This window comes from Diabrotica undecimpunctata, chromosome 6, assembly GCF_040954645.1.
Source record: "Diabrotica undecimpunctata isolate CICGRU chromosome 6, icDiaUnde3, whole genome shotgun sequence".
Taxonomy (NCBI): domain Eukaryota; kingdom Metazoa; phylum Arthropoda; class Insecta; order Coleoptera; family Chrysomelidae; genus Diabrotica; species Diabrotica undecimpunctata.
The window spans coordinates 47,632,074-47,645,203 of record NC_092808.1 but is presented as its reverse complement, the minus strand read 5'-3'; the positions used below and the strand labels follow the sequence as shown (position 1 = coordinate 47,645,203).

Genomic DNA, 13,130 nt, shown 5'->3' with positions numbered 1-13,130 from the left:
CTTCTATTTCAAAGACAATATAATAACTCAATTAGTCAAAACGAGCAAATGCTTTTACTTCAAATTAATGTACAAAAATCTTCAAAGTATAATGATACATCAGTATGTACCACTTGCTTCACAATCGAAGCAAAAACATTTGCTGCACCATAAGCAAATATGTACCTCAAATTATATGAATAAATGTCACTTGTCAATGATTCTAAAAGAATCTAAACAATGTGAAAATCCTTAACGCAGTTTTTTTTCAGATGGTCTTGATTTTATCTTTACGGATTTATTTGTTCATATAATCTAGGGTCATGGTCATCTGAAAATCCTCTTTCTTAAAGATTCATTGCATTTCCCATATATTTGGGTTGGTGAATAAAAAAAAAATGTTTCGTGCAAATACTTTAATGTGTCATTGATTAATAAAAGCGGTAAAATATACCTTTATATTTTACAAAACTATATTTTTCCCTACTTACTAAATAGTATCCATTTATTCATAACTTTTATTATGAAAGTGGTACAACTCCGCTATAGGCTTAGAAGGCGTTACTTATTTACTCAATTAACTAGTACTAAATATTCCCTATAAAAATAAAGTAAATCATAAATTAAATTTGGCAATACTACAAGCTGGTGATGAAAACATGAAAAAGAGCTTCATCTACGAAAATCAGATTTAGAAAGAAAAAAATTATTCCACAAAAGTTCATAAAGCATACTTCTTCATCTGTATGTGTCATGTTTCTCTAACCACTTTGGCAGTATCATGACAATTTGTACTTTAGATGCCACTGCTCTAGCAGATTAACGGAACTACATCCAAATCAAATCCTTAAATTTTTCAACCAAGAAATACCCCTTCTTCTCGAGGTAGTCTCTTTTGCCTTATTTTGCACCAAGTTATAAAGTTCGTCTTTGATGATGTGTCTTAGATTTATTGTATCAAAAAAAGTTTATTGGTCAAAATTTCCTCGTCTTTTTCTATTCTTCTCGATATCTCGACATTTGTGACTCGATCTACCCAGCTCATTTTTCACATTCCTCTGCAAGTCCACAGTTCAAAAGGTTTCAATATATTAGTAGTATATTTCTTTGATGTCTTAAGTTTCTATTCGGAAGGTTAGCTCGGACAATACGAAACATATCGACAGAAGATATCCTATCTTTAAACCGATTGGGATCTTAAGTACATAGTAGATACAGAGTAGCTTTTTCATTGAGCTAAAAGTATTTTTTGCTAGTCCTATCCTTGTCTTAATTTTTTCCGTGTATCATTTTTTCCACTATTAATTGTGGTTTTCTTGTTCTCAATGTATTTTAAAGCGTTCTTGGCTGTGTTTTTACAATTATTGTATACGGCGTGATTGTGATTTGCACTGTCAACCATTTGTTTTAGATCTTCCAGCCACTCGGTTATTAGGCAGTCATTTGCAAATCTTTATTTATACTAGTAATTGATTTTTCTAATTTTCCCTGAATTATTTCTTCAGAATACATGTTAAAACAAGATGGGGAACGCTACACAACACTGCGTGACAGCTTTCAATCTCTATTTCGTGCGGTTGTTGTTGATGATGATAGTTTTTTGTTTCGAGCAATTATATAAGGAGGTATTTTAATGTATTTAAGACTTTCTTGTACTGCAAGAAACAAGCCTATATTCGTTTATTCACATCATGCGTCTTAGTATAAGCACATGTATGAAGGACACGACTTCCCTTGTGCCCATTGTACTACTGTCGGGATATTATCTTTTTTCAGCACTTTATTTGGTCTTTCCCTTTTACTCTTTTTTGTTTTGTTGGTTTTCGGTATGAGCTAATTTTTTATGAAGATTAAAATTATCTATTTTTGGAACTAATTGTTCTATATCTTCACATATTTCTTCGTACCAATTCTCCTTTGCGTTTCGTATCTTTTATTTTTGTGAGTTCTTCTTTTTTCCAATATTTATGGGATTTCAGTAGTCATCAATTTTTTTTAATTATACTTGCTCAGTTTTAACAATTATTTCAAATGTGTGTAAGTGTGTTTTTTAAAGGTCCATTTTCTGTTTACATCTTCAGTAGCATTAATTTCTATTTTGATAACTAGTGAGTCCTTCCTTAATTTTTCGTCTAGCCTGATCTTTTGCAATCTTTTAATTGACATACTTGTATGTTGTTGTCTTGTTGTTTTTTAAATTCTTCTTCTTTCATCTTCAAGTGCCGTCTTCTATAAGAAGGTGGCTATCATTACGGCTATCTTCACCTTTGATACTGCTGCTCTATTGTTTGATCAACAGCTTAACAGAGTTACAATTGTACCATTGTCCCAAATTTTTTAGAATATACATCGTCGGCCTATGCTTCTTCTGCTCAGTATCTTTCCCTCTATAATGATCTGCAGCAACGCATATCTCATTACATGCAAGATACTGCAATTTTGAAGTAGCTGTAGGAGGGGATTATGTAGAACTGTCAAATGCCTTTTTGTAATCAAGGAAACAGATATAAAGAGGTTGGTTAACATCAATACATATTGGCAATACATTAAGAGCAAACAAGGCCTCTCTTGCTTGCTTTTCTGAAGCCAAACTAAGTGTTACTTATATCTTCAGATATAGACTTATAGCTCCAGTTTTCAGAAAATTCTTTGATGTATAATTTTCAAGAATATCTTTAAGAGTGTCGCTCATTAAGCGCAGAATACATCTAAGCGACCACGATCGCGTTCGCGTCCACGATGGCTATTTCGGTTTCTGTAGAAAGCGAACACATCGGGCCGATAGCGACCTACAATTTCAAAGACAATTGACAATATAGTTCATAAAATGTTCGATTTACAAGGAGAAAAATGCGTTTTATTTTTTCCATTTCCAAATGCAGATATTTATGCGGTTTATTTTGCAGAAAAAGAAGATATGTTTGGGCACATGACATTAACCTGAGGCGCAAGGTTAGGAGACATTAATTGGAGAATTAACGAGGAGAACGAATTTTGAAAGTTTTGATGAAATTCATTTTTATTTGTATCGACACGACCAGCGATAAACGTAAATTCCTTTGATCATCAGCAGGTCGCGACCAGTATGTGCTGATTCACTTATTTGTTTTAGACGCGCCGTGATGGCTTAGGTGTGTTTTCCGCTTTAAGCTGATGGTTCGGTGGTCACAGCATTCTCTAGCGTTAGCTTTTTTCGGTAAAGTAGTGAACGTCATCATTCTTTTGGAATTACGCCTGTATCATTTATGGTGTTGTACAAGTCTTTTGGAATATCTATTTGGTCTGATCTTCTTCTTTTTTTATGTAGATATGACTGTCTGTTTTTCAATCTGCTTGCAATAAGTTGTTCCATCGTTTTCGTGGTCTTTCTACTGATCGTCATTCTATTGGGGAACCGTCTCTGGGGTAATCTCTGAAACTATGTGGTAACTCTTTGTTACCTTGAAACACCATCTGATTTTTATGTAAGTTTTTCTGTCTCCAAACTATCTTTTTAAATTCATCAGACTTGGTATCAATATTTACTGCTTGTCCAATAAACCCGCCATTCATGCTCATTCTCTGGTAATGGTGACTTTGCTCTTTTCATAGACTTTCGTTCCAGGTAAATAAAACTGCACTCTGTACTTCATGCTGAAGTGGATGGTTGAACATCTTCGGATTCCGTCGCTGCTGCTATTGATGGTTGAACAATTTCAGATTCCGTCACTGTTGCTGATAAAACACCTAGTGTTGAGGCTAACAATATATTTTTTGATATTGCTGGTTTAGGTGAAGATGCTGGAGTCGATGTCATTGGAAAGAAACATCCAGTTACATTCAGATCTAACTCTGTAGATTTCGTAAGAAATTCGGTCGATGATATTCCCTGCATATCTGATACACATTCGTTAATTACATTTTCCTTATCTTTTGTAAGTTCATCTTCACTTGATGGAACATCGTCATCAGTTTCAACCAAGTAATCGGAGTCGTCCACAAACTCGCCGTAGTCTTCGTCATCGTATTCGGATTCTTCGACCTCGTAATAGAATCCATTATTTCTCTAATTTCCTCTTCATTCATTCGAGAGTAGTTAACTTTGGACTTACGTCACATATTATTGCTTCTTTTAGAAGATATTTTAGATAACTGAAACAAAAAATAATACTCAAAATCCCAAAAAATCGATGTACCATAATAAACGTGTCTGATTTGTAAGAGAACCGAGAAATTCATGTAGACAGGCAACACCGCCTTGAGGCAGTCAATGTTTGATATAAATTTATACCGCAAATTATGTAACCTACACTAAAATATATGTATTCATAAACTTACCAATAATTGTTTAGTATTGAATTTCATGAAAACAAACATTTATAATATTTGACTAAAGTGAGGTTCTGCACAAAACAATAAATTTGACCGACCCCTACACAATTTCAAAGTCAACTGAGAAATAAACACATCGAGCGGCATTTTCGCTTACCAAATGCGTACAAGTTTACTCAGTGGTATACGATAAAAGGCGGGATTACATCACTGACCACTAATAACTAGACGTTTCACGCAAGTAAAAAAGTATCTCAAGGTGATACTAAACTAAATGTCATTTGTATAGTACCGATACAAATCTTTTGATGTCGCTATACTCTGTCTATAGTCTATACTCTGCAGTTTAGGTTTAGAACCAAACTAAAAATTATAATTGCCAATCGCCAATTGTCAGTAATTTATTAGCGTCTATATAATCAGATTTCAGATGATTATTATTCGTCTAAATTATTTGATTTGATGTTATTTTTGCAAAGAAATTAAAACTAAACATGGTTTAATATCTCTGGGTTATTGTTAGCATTAACCTCAAATTAGTTTGTAAATTACAAATCATCTACCTCAGTGGTCTGTGTTTTAAATGTTCCTGGCGTTCAAATAGTTTTTTGCAGATTAATAATAATTAGTTAAATATGGTTTTTCACAATAAATGTTGTATCCTACAATGTACCAATTCGTCAACAATTAGACATGCATTTCCAAATCCTGATAAAGACATACAATTTAGGAAGTGGCTTAGTGTTATAAAAAATCCTAATTTAGATATGATGAATTCCACAATTCCACTACAGTTTTTGAAGCAAAACGAATGCCACAGGCACTTCGAAGATAAGTTTGCTTCTACATGGAGTCATAGCTTGTACCAAAATGCAATTCCCGATAACAAATAGCTGATTGATCTTAGATTCCTCTTCTAATCTACATCCCAGAAGTATTTCAATGTTGTGTGCGGAAGCAAATGTAACAGAAAGTAAGTAACCCTGATATGTAATTAATAAGAATTATTAACTTTTTGTTTTAGTTGAAAGTTCTTCAACAAGTAGAGATGCACAATTTACACACGTTTCAATCATTTGAGATACTCCATTGTAGTAAGTATTGGGAAGATAACAATTAATAATTTTCCAATTGGTTACTATTTGATGAAACTTTTTAGTTGCAGAACACAATTATGCATAGTTACCAAACGAAGAGATTTTAATTGTACAAACTGATGAGAGTAAGGATTTAAAAGGTAATTGTAGTTAAAATTTTATATTTTGTATTGTCATCAGCAGATTTGTAAACATTCTCTAATATGATTAATTATAAAATAAACAGTTTGCTTAACCTTCTGATAGTGATACTAGATACACTAGATAACCTTCTGATAGTGATACTAGATACACTAGATATTTTTTATAAGTTTAGTTGCCTCCGTGTCATAGACCAGCTGGGGCTAAAAACTAGAAATAGGAGATTGCCTGTGTTCATAATCTCCTATTGCTAAAATCTAACAAAGATATGAAGGTACTGAAACATTCTAGTACTTACAATAAACTGTTTAATACTCACATCAAAAAACAGTCTACTAAGTCTCTCACGCAGTAATGCCATTACAAGAAGGTTAATATAATGAATATATTTTGCCTTGTAAGTATTGAATATAAAGAAATTAACATCACATTTACTTTTAGGTGTTTCCCTTAAGAATATCATACCGCTGAAAATATTGCATCAGTGTAAGATATCAAGAAGTACAACACCCCTAAAAAGAAAAAATTATATGAAGCATTAAAACAACTACACCATAAATATTCTTTGGAAAGAAATAGTAAAAAGTCTTTTAAACGCAAACGGTTTGAAGCTAAAGAATTTTATAAACAAAATAAATTGGCTGATCTTCAGAACATTAATAGAATGGCAGGTATGTTATTTCAAATTCAGTACAGAGAGAGCTGTAAAGCAAAAAAGCTAAGACGATTTACTCTTAATGAGAAATGTTTAACTTTGTCTTTATACAAACAAAGTGCTCGTTCATATAGTATTCTTTCTAATCTAACCAGTAAGTCATCATTAAACAAACTTCTGGTTCCAACTATTGGGGGCCCAGGAATATGGAAGGAATTTATAAGCATATAGCTATAATATTTGATGAAATGGCGATTATGCCAAGTCTTCGTTACAATGAGCATAGTAGGTGTATAGATGGTTTTGAAGACATGGGAGATGACAGAGATTCATATATAACAGATCATGTTCTAGTTTTTATGGTAGGAGGTCTAAGAAAACAGTGGAAATCATCTATTTCATACCAATTTTGTAGCAGAGGTGATGCAAAAACCCCTTAAATTAAAAACGTGTTAGTGGAAGTCATTTCTAATTTCTTAGAAGCCTCAGCCTGCTATGCAATAAGATCTGTTTCGAAGGAAATCAATTTAGCATCTTCCAAAATAACATATTTTTCTTTGGTCGAGTCTCATCTTCGATATGGTCTTCTATTTTGGGGTTCTAGAAGAGCTGCCCCAATCTGATGTTGTTTTTATATTTCAAAAAAAGCAATACAGTATCTTTTTGGCCTCAGTAGAATAACATATTGAAAAAGCTACTTAAAAAATCACGGGATTTTAACTCTTCCATCTTAATATATTTTAGAAAGAAAGAAGTAATTCGTAAACACCTACATATTTTTCCAGCAAGACCTAATCATGACTACTCCACCAGAAATTCAACCTTTTATTTGTATTTACTGAGCCCGTCCACTGAGTTAGTAAAGAAATCTATATTATATTCACCAAAAAAATTGTACAACCATCTCCCTTTGCAACTTAAATCTTCAACTTTTTTCCTTAAGTTCCGTAAAAGAACAAAAACCTATCTATCTGAAAGATCATGTTATTCAGTAGAAGAGTTTCTGAACGAATAGCTTTATGTACACGTAACTAAAGTATTTGTACAAATATATATTTTAGTATCACAGGCAGCAACTTAAACTATGCAATTTGCAATTTATTTATTTAATAAAAATAAAATATATTGTGTATTTAAAATACACAATATATTTTGCAATATACTGTGTATTTTATTATCTTTTATTTTGTGATATTGACGATTTATGTAATTTCAGTAAATTTTAAATTGTTATTTTTCTTTTTGTAAGCTTTGTCCGTAAGATTGTACAATTTTCATAAATAAATCAATCAATTATATTTTGTCTTATTTTTTCGTAAATGGTATTGTGTATATTTGAATTTAAAACATAATTTGCACATTTTAAAATTTCAAATGCAATTTTTTTTCAAATGTACCAAATTATATTTAAATATTTTAAGCTTTATTTAAATTTTCCCACCAAAACTAAATTTTGAAATTCCCGCGTAATTTCTCGCTTGAATTAGTTCCGATACAAATCTCTTGGAGCGCTGAATTTCATATCTAACTAAGTATTGTCGTGAAGCATCTAGAGGTAGGTGATTTGTGGATTACATGCTGCAGGCATAAAAATAGCTGGAAGAGATTATAATGACAATAGAAGTTAAGCCGTCTGGAGGCGGTCTTGCCTGCTAGAGGGTTAATATGTACTTATTAAAACTTTAAACACATTATTATTTTTAATCTTTATGTTTTATTTTAGATATTGGGCCAACATCTCGATTCCACATGGTACTAATAGTTTCCAAGCAGTTTGTCCATTTTGTGCTTCTCCTTTGTTAGGTTCACCGGGTTATGTTAAATTAATATTTCAAGATAACGTTGACTAAATATGGTTTTTATAGAGGGGTAATCTATTTTATCAATAATAATCAAGCAAAATTTGCAAATCTGATCATGTTGATACTTTTTAATTTTTATAAAAGATACATTAAATTTTTTTAAAAGTTTTATGTTAACTAAATAGAATAATTATCAATTATTTCATGAAATACTTTATTAGTACCGTCGAAAATTCTTGAACATATGTAAATGAGTTCAAAAGTATAACATATAGATAATTATATTTGTATTATTTGTGTTTACAACAATATAAAATATCACAATTTCACTTTTTTGACAGGTCAGAAATATTATCAATGATGCTCATTTTGTTTTGAATCAATGAATTATATTTGTCCCTATTGACACAAACATTTGATAACTTTTTTACCAGTGTCGCTATTGCATATGTTTTTAATGTGTTCACTAGAATATTCTTTTTCTTGTACATCCAAAAGATAAAATAAATGAATTCATTCGTTCCAATGATTATTCTATGTATGTGCCACTTTGTAAAATGTGTTTTAAATGTAACTTGAAGAGTTGAAAAATTGCAGCTGCTGTAACATCACCCACTATATTGCAGTATTTCAGATCGTGTGTCGGCTTCTGGTATTTCTCCAACAGTCAATAACATCAAACCATATACATATATCAAACACTACACTTCGGTCCAGTATTCTTTCTACAATCGAATGCTTTTTAGAAATCACACAGATCGGTATAGTTCTTTTTCTAATATATATATATATATATATATATATATATATATATATATATATATATATATATATATATATATATATATATATATATGTATGTATATGTATATATATATATATATATATATATATATATATATATATACACTCGCGATCATAAAATCCGGGTCACCTTGAAAATCACCGATATTTCATTTCTAACGAGCTCTATCGTAAATAATAAGAACACAAATACAAACTAATGCATGTTTCTGAGAATTGTTGCGGTTTCCTTTGTAACAAAGAATTCCAATAGTGCCAATTTCGCGGTAAAGTGCACACTTCCCAAAATGAACGCTACCTGTAACTCCGCTTGTTTTAAATGTCTCGTTTGTGCTTCGACTTTCTGTTCAAATGCAACGGACAAACGTTTATTATTGCCACCATTAGTGTTTATTAGTGCCATTATTAGTGTTTATTTTTTTACCAAAATCCCTTTGACTGTTGAAACGGCACAAATTGTTGCACTTGTGGAAGACGGTCACACTCAACGGCAAGTCGCAAGAACTGTTGACGTAAGCCTTTCTACGGTTCAACGAGTGCTTCAACGCTTTCAGTAGGCAAGTTTGCTAACCAGGCGACCTGGCTCTGGACGAAGAACAACGACCACGGCACTAGATGACCGTTTCCTTGTGTTTCAGTCTTTACGAAACCGGACCTCAACAGCGGTTATGCATCAAAATCGTCTAGAGGAAGTACGAAATCGCAATTTTAGTGTTGCAACAGTCAGAAGAAGACTTCGTTCTTCTTGACTATCTTCTCGGGTAATGGCTAGAGGACCGCCACGTCGCCGGGTGCCTCGAGTTGCACGACTAGCTTTTGCTCGACAATACGCGCGTTGGGGAATTAACGATTGTAGCAAAGTGTTATTCTCAGGTGAATCCCATTTCTACCTAACTGGATCCGATGGACGCGTAAGAGTTTGGAGGAGAACCGGTGAACGATTTTTACAAGCTTGCATTGCTCCAAGAATGCCATTTGGTGGAGGCTCGGTCATGGCTTGGGGGGGTATATCTTCCGACTTTCACACAGAATTACCCTTCATCGAAAATGGGTCCCTAACTACACGAAGGTACATTACGGAGATTCCGGAAGAACATGTTATGCCCAACATGGCAGGGCTTGGAGAAACCGCCGTTTTTATGCAGGACAACGTGCGATCGCACGTTGCCAGGATCAGTATGTAATGCTTGGACGAAGTTGGAATTACGAGGGTAGCCTGGCCAGCTAGGTCTCCGGACCTGAATCCCATCGAACATCTCTGGGACGATTTGAATGAAACGTATTCAAACCCATACACCTCCTCCTAACAACGCACAGGAGCTTAAGGATCTGTTAGTGAGTGAGTGGAATAACATACCACAACATGTAATCCGAAGAAAAATTGAGAGTATGCCCCGTCATCTGCAAGAGGTTATTAGAACAAGGGGAGGCAATACACGATATTGGTCATTGAAATTTCACTGATTTTTTACCACGTTCTGTATTTTCCATATTTTTTCGTATGTCTGTTTTATCAACAATTTGATTTGTTTTCTGTTTTTTTCAATAAAAACAATAAAAAACCATTTTTTTTTCTTTCAAAACAAACATTGATGACAAATAAAAAATACATTAGCCAAAAAAAAGGTTATTACTGCACCAGAGGCAAAAATATTGAACAAACTTGAAATTTTCAAGATGACCCGGATTTTATGATCGCGAGTGTATATATATATATATATACAACGCAAAAGTCTAAGGATATTTTAATAATTTGACAATACCAATGACAGAAATTTCATGACCATATAAATTTGCTTGTACTATAATTGTTGATACAGACACTCACTTCTTATCAAAAAAATTTGTAAAACTGGTAGCAATACGTGTTTTAGAATGTTTTTTATAAGGCACAAAAAAATCGACATTTTTATGTTTTGTTTATTTTTAATTTTAGTCACTTTATACCATTCTTGCTTAATAGGTGAGTTAAAGATATTGTCTTTTTACCATGCAAGGACAACATTTAACGTTGGACGAGATGAATAGAGTCGTGGGCCTCCTTCAATCTGGTATGCGACAAACTCAAGTTGCTGACCAGCTGGGTGTCTCCCAAAGCGTCGTAAGTCGTTTGTGTCGTCGGTTTAGAGACACTGGGAGTCCAGCCGAGCAACATCCAGGACGTGGTCGCTCTACAACCGTCGCTCAAGACCGATATTTAATTTTAAATGCCAGAAGGCAGCCAACAATCACAGCACCCGAGCTGGTTAATGAATTACAGCTTGCACATAATGTAACAATTAGCAGCAGTACTGTGAGGAATCGTCTCCATGAAGCCAATCTTCGTAGTCGGTGACCACTGAGATGTCCACCTCCATCTAGAGACAATCGCGCTGCAAGATTAACCTGGTGTCAAGAGTTTCAGAATTGGACTGACAATGATTGGGCCACAGTTTTGTTTAGTGACGAATCTAGATATGTATTTCATCAAGATTCTCGTCGAACAAGAGTGTGGAGACGACGCGGAAATGGAGAACGATTACAACATCTTCAAGTAGTGTATGCATACAGTGGTGGTACATTAATGGTATGGAGCGGAATCATGATTGACGGAAGAACTGACCTCATTTTCCCACGTGGCTTTCTCACAAGTCAGCAATATTTGGACACTATTCTTGAATCTGTTGTGCGCCCGTTTGCTGCTGCTGTTGGAGAAAATTTTTTACTTTATGCATGATAACGCTCGACCACATGTTGCGCATATTGTAACAAAGTGGTTTGATAACGAGGGTATTGATGTATTGCCGTGGCCACACAATCACCGGACTTGAATCCCATTGATCATGTATGGGACATGCTCCAACGAAGAATTACTCCACATATGGGCAATATCTACAATGAGTTTCAATTAAAAGAGCGCTTCTGAGAGAACAATGGACACAACTACCTCAAGCAGACATTAACAATGTGATTGGGACCGTGAACAGTAGATGTAGAGCTGTGATAAACCAACGTGATAGCCATACTTTATTTTAAGTTTATATTTCGTATTTTTGACATTTTATGGTGGTATGTGAAACGTGGGTGATTTGCAATATATATTTTTTTGCTCCAATTTTCTGTTTTTTTACAATTTATGGTTTTTGACATATTACACAACAATTTAAACTACAAATTTTGTATTACTTTTTTTAAGTTGATTACAGATAAATAAAATACACTTCTATTTATAAAAATATCCCTAGACTTTTGCGTTTTATATATATATATATATATATATATATATATATATATGCGCCAACTGAAATAAAATATGCTACGCCGACGACGCCCTAAACAGCCGAAAATGAAGATGACCTACAAAGATTAATTAAAGAATTCGAAGATACGGCGCTCATATACAACATGGAAATCTCAACAGAGAAAACTAAAGCGATAGTGATATCAGCGGAACCGAGACGATGTAAAATAGTCGTAAATAACAAAATAATAGAACAAGTGATGGAAACTGAATACTTGAGAATAAAACTGTCAAGCTACGGAAAAATGGAAGAAGTACAAAAACAAGTGAACACAGAGCAGCAGGATGTCTCAACAACACCATCTGGAGAAACAAATACGTCACAACGGAAACGAAAACCAGGATATATAAATCAACAATAAGACCGATAATGATGGACACAGCGGAAACAAGAGCAGATACGGCGAAAACACAAATACTACTGGAAACAACAGAAATGAAAGTCTTACGTAAAATAACAAACCAAACTCTAAGAGACAGAGTAAGAAGTGAGGAAATACGAGCGAGATGTGGTATAGAGGAAATAAACGCGTGAACCAAAAGAAGAAAGGTGGAATGGGATCAACACATCGAAAGAATGACAGAAAATAGAATAGTACGAATAGCAAGAGACAAATCGCCAAATGGAAGAAGATCATTGGGACGACCGAGGAAAAGATGGTCAGACAACGTCAATTGAGGCTAAAAACCGAAGTAAAACAGGTATTTTGCCTATTTATAAAGTAGGAAGAAGAAGAAGGAAACCGAAAAACATCTGGTACACAACATCTCGTGACCATTCGTCAAAACCCAAATGGGGGTTTTACGTAATATATTTGCGACCATGGAAACAAGAGAAAAGGAATATCCCAAACGTGGAGGAGAAGGAACTGAAGAAATACACTGGAACATTAGATATACATATGAAATATAGAGTATGATGCAAAAGTATGGAATAAATTCATATTTCAGAAACAAACGAGATTAAAAAAATCTTAAAGCACGTCAATTTTAATGTTTAAATGGCTATCAATTGCTATATATCTGTTGAACATTACGTCATCGGTGTTGGCATAGTGACG

At 33.7% G+C, this 13,130-nt stretch overlaps 1 protein-coding gene across 4 annotated transcripts in view; it reads left to right on the top strand.

The window, feature by feature from the left end:
- Positions 1–13,130, top strand: part of Pli (E3 ubiquitin-protein ligase pellino) — a 298,776-nt gene that overhangs the window by 272,470 nt on the left and 13,176 nt on the right. For 3 of the 4 annotated variants that reach the window (XM_072534650.1, XM_072534654.1, XM_072534652.1), the window contains exon 9: positions 7,907–8,052. The exons of the other annotated variant lie outside the window; for it this stretch is intronic. In XM_072534650.1, the coding sequence (XP_072390751.1) occupies positions 7,907–8,033 (127 nt within the window). In that variant the 3' untranslated portion in view covers positions 8,034–8,052. The remainder of the gene's footprint in view (positions 1–7,906; positions 8,053–13,130) is intronic. 4 annotated transcript variants of the gene reach the window in all.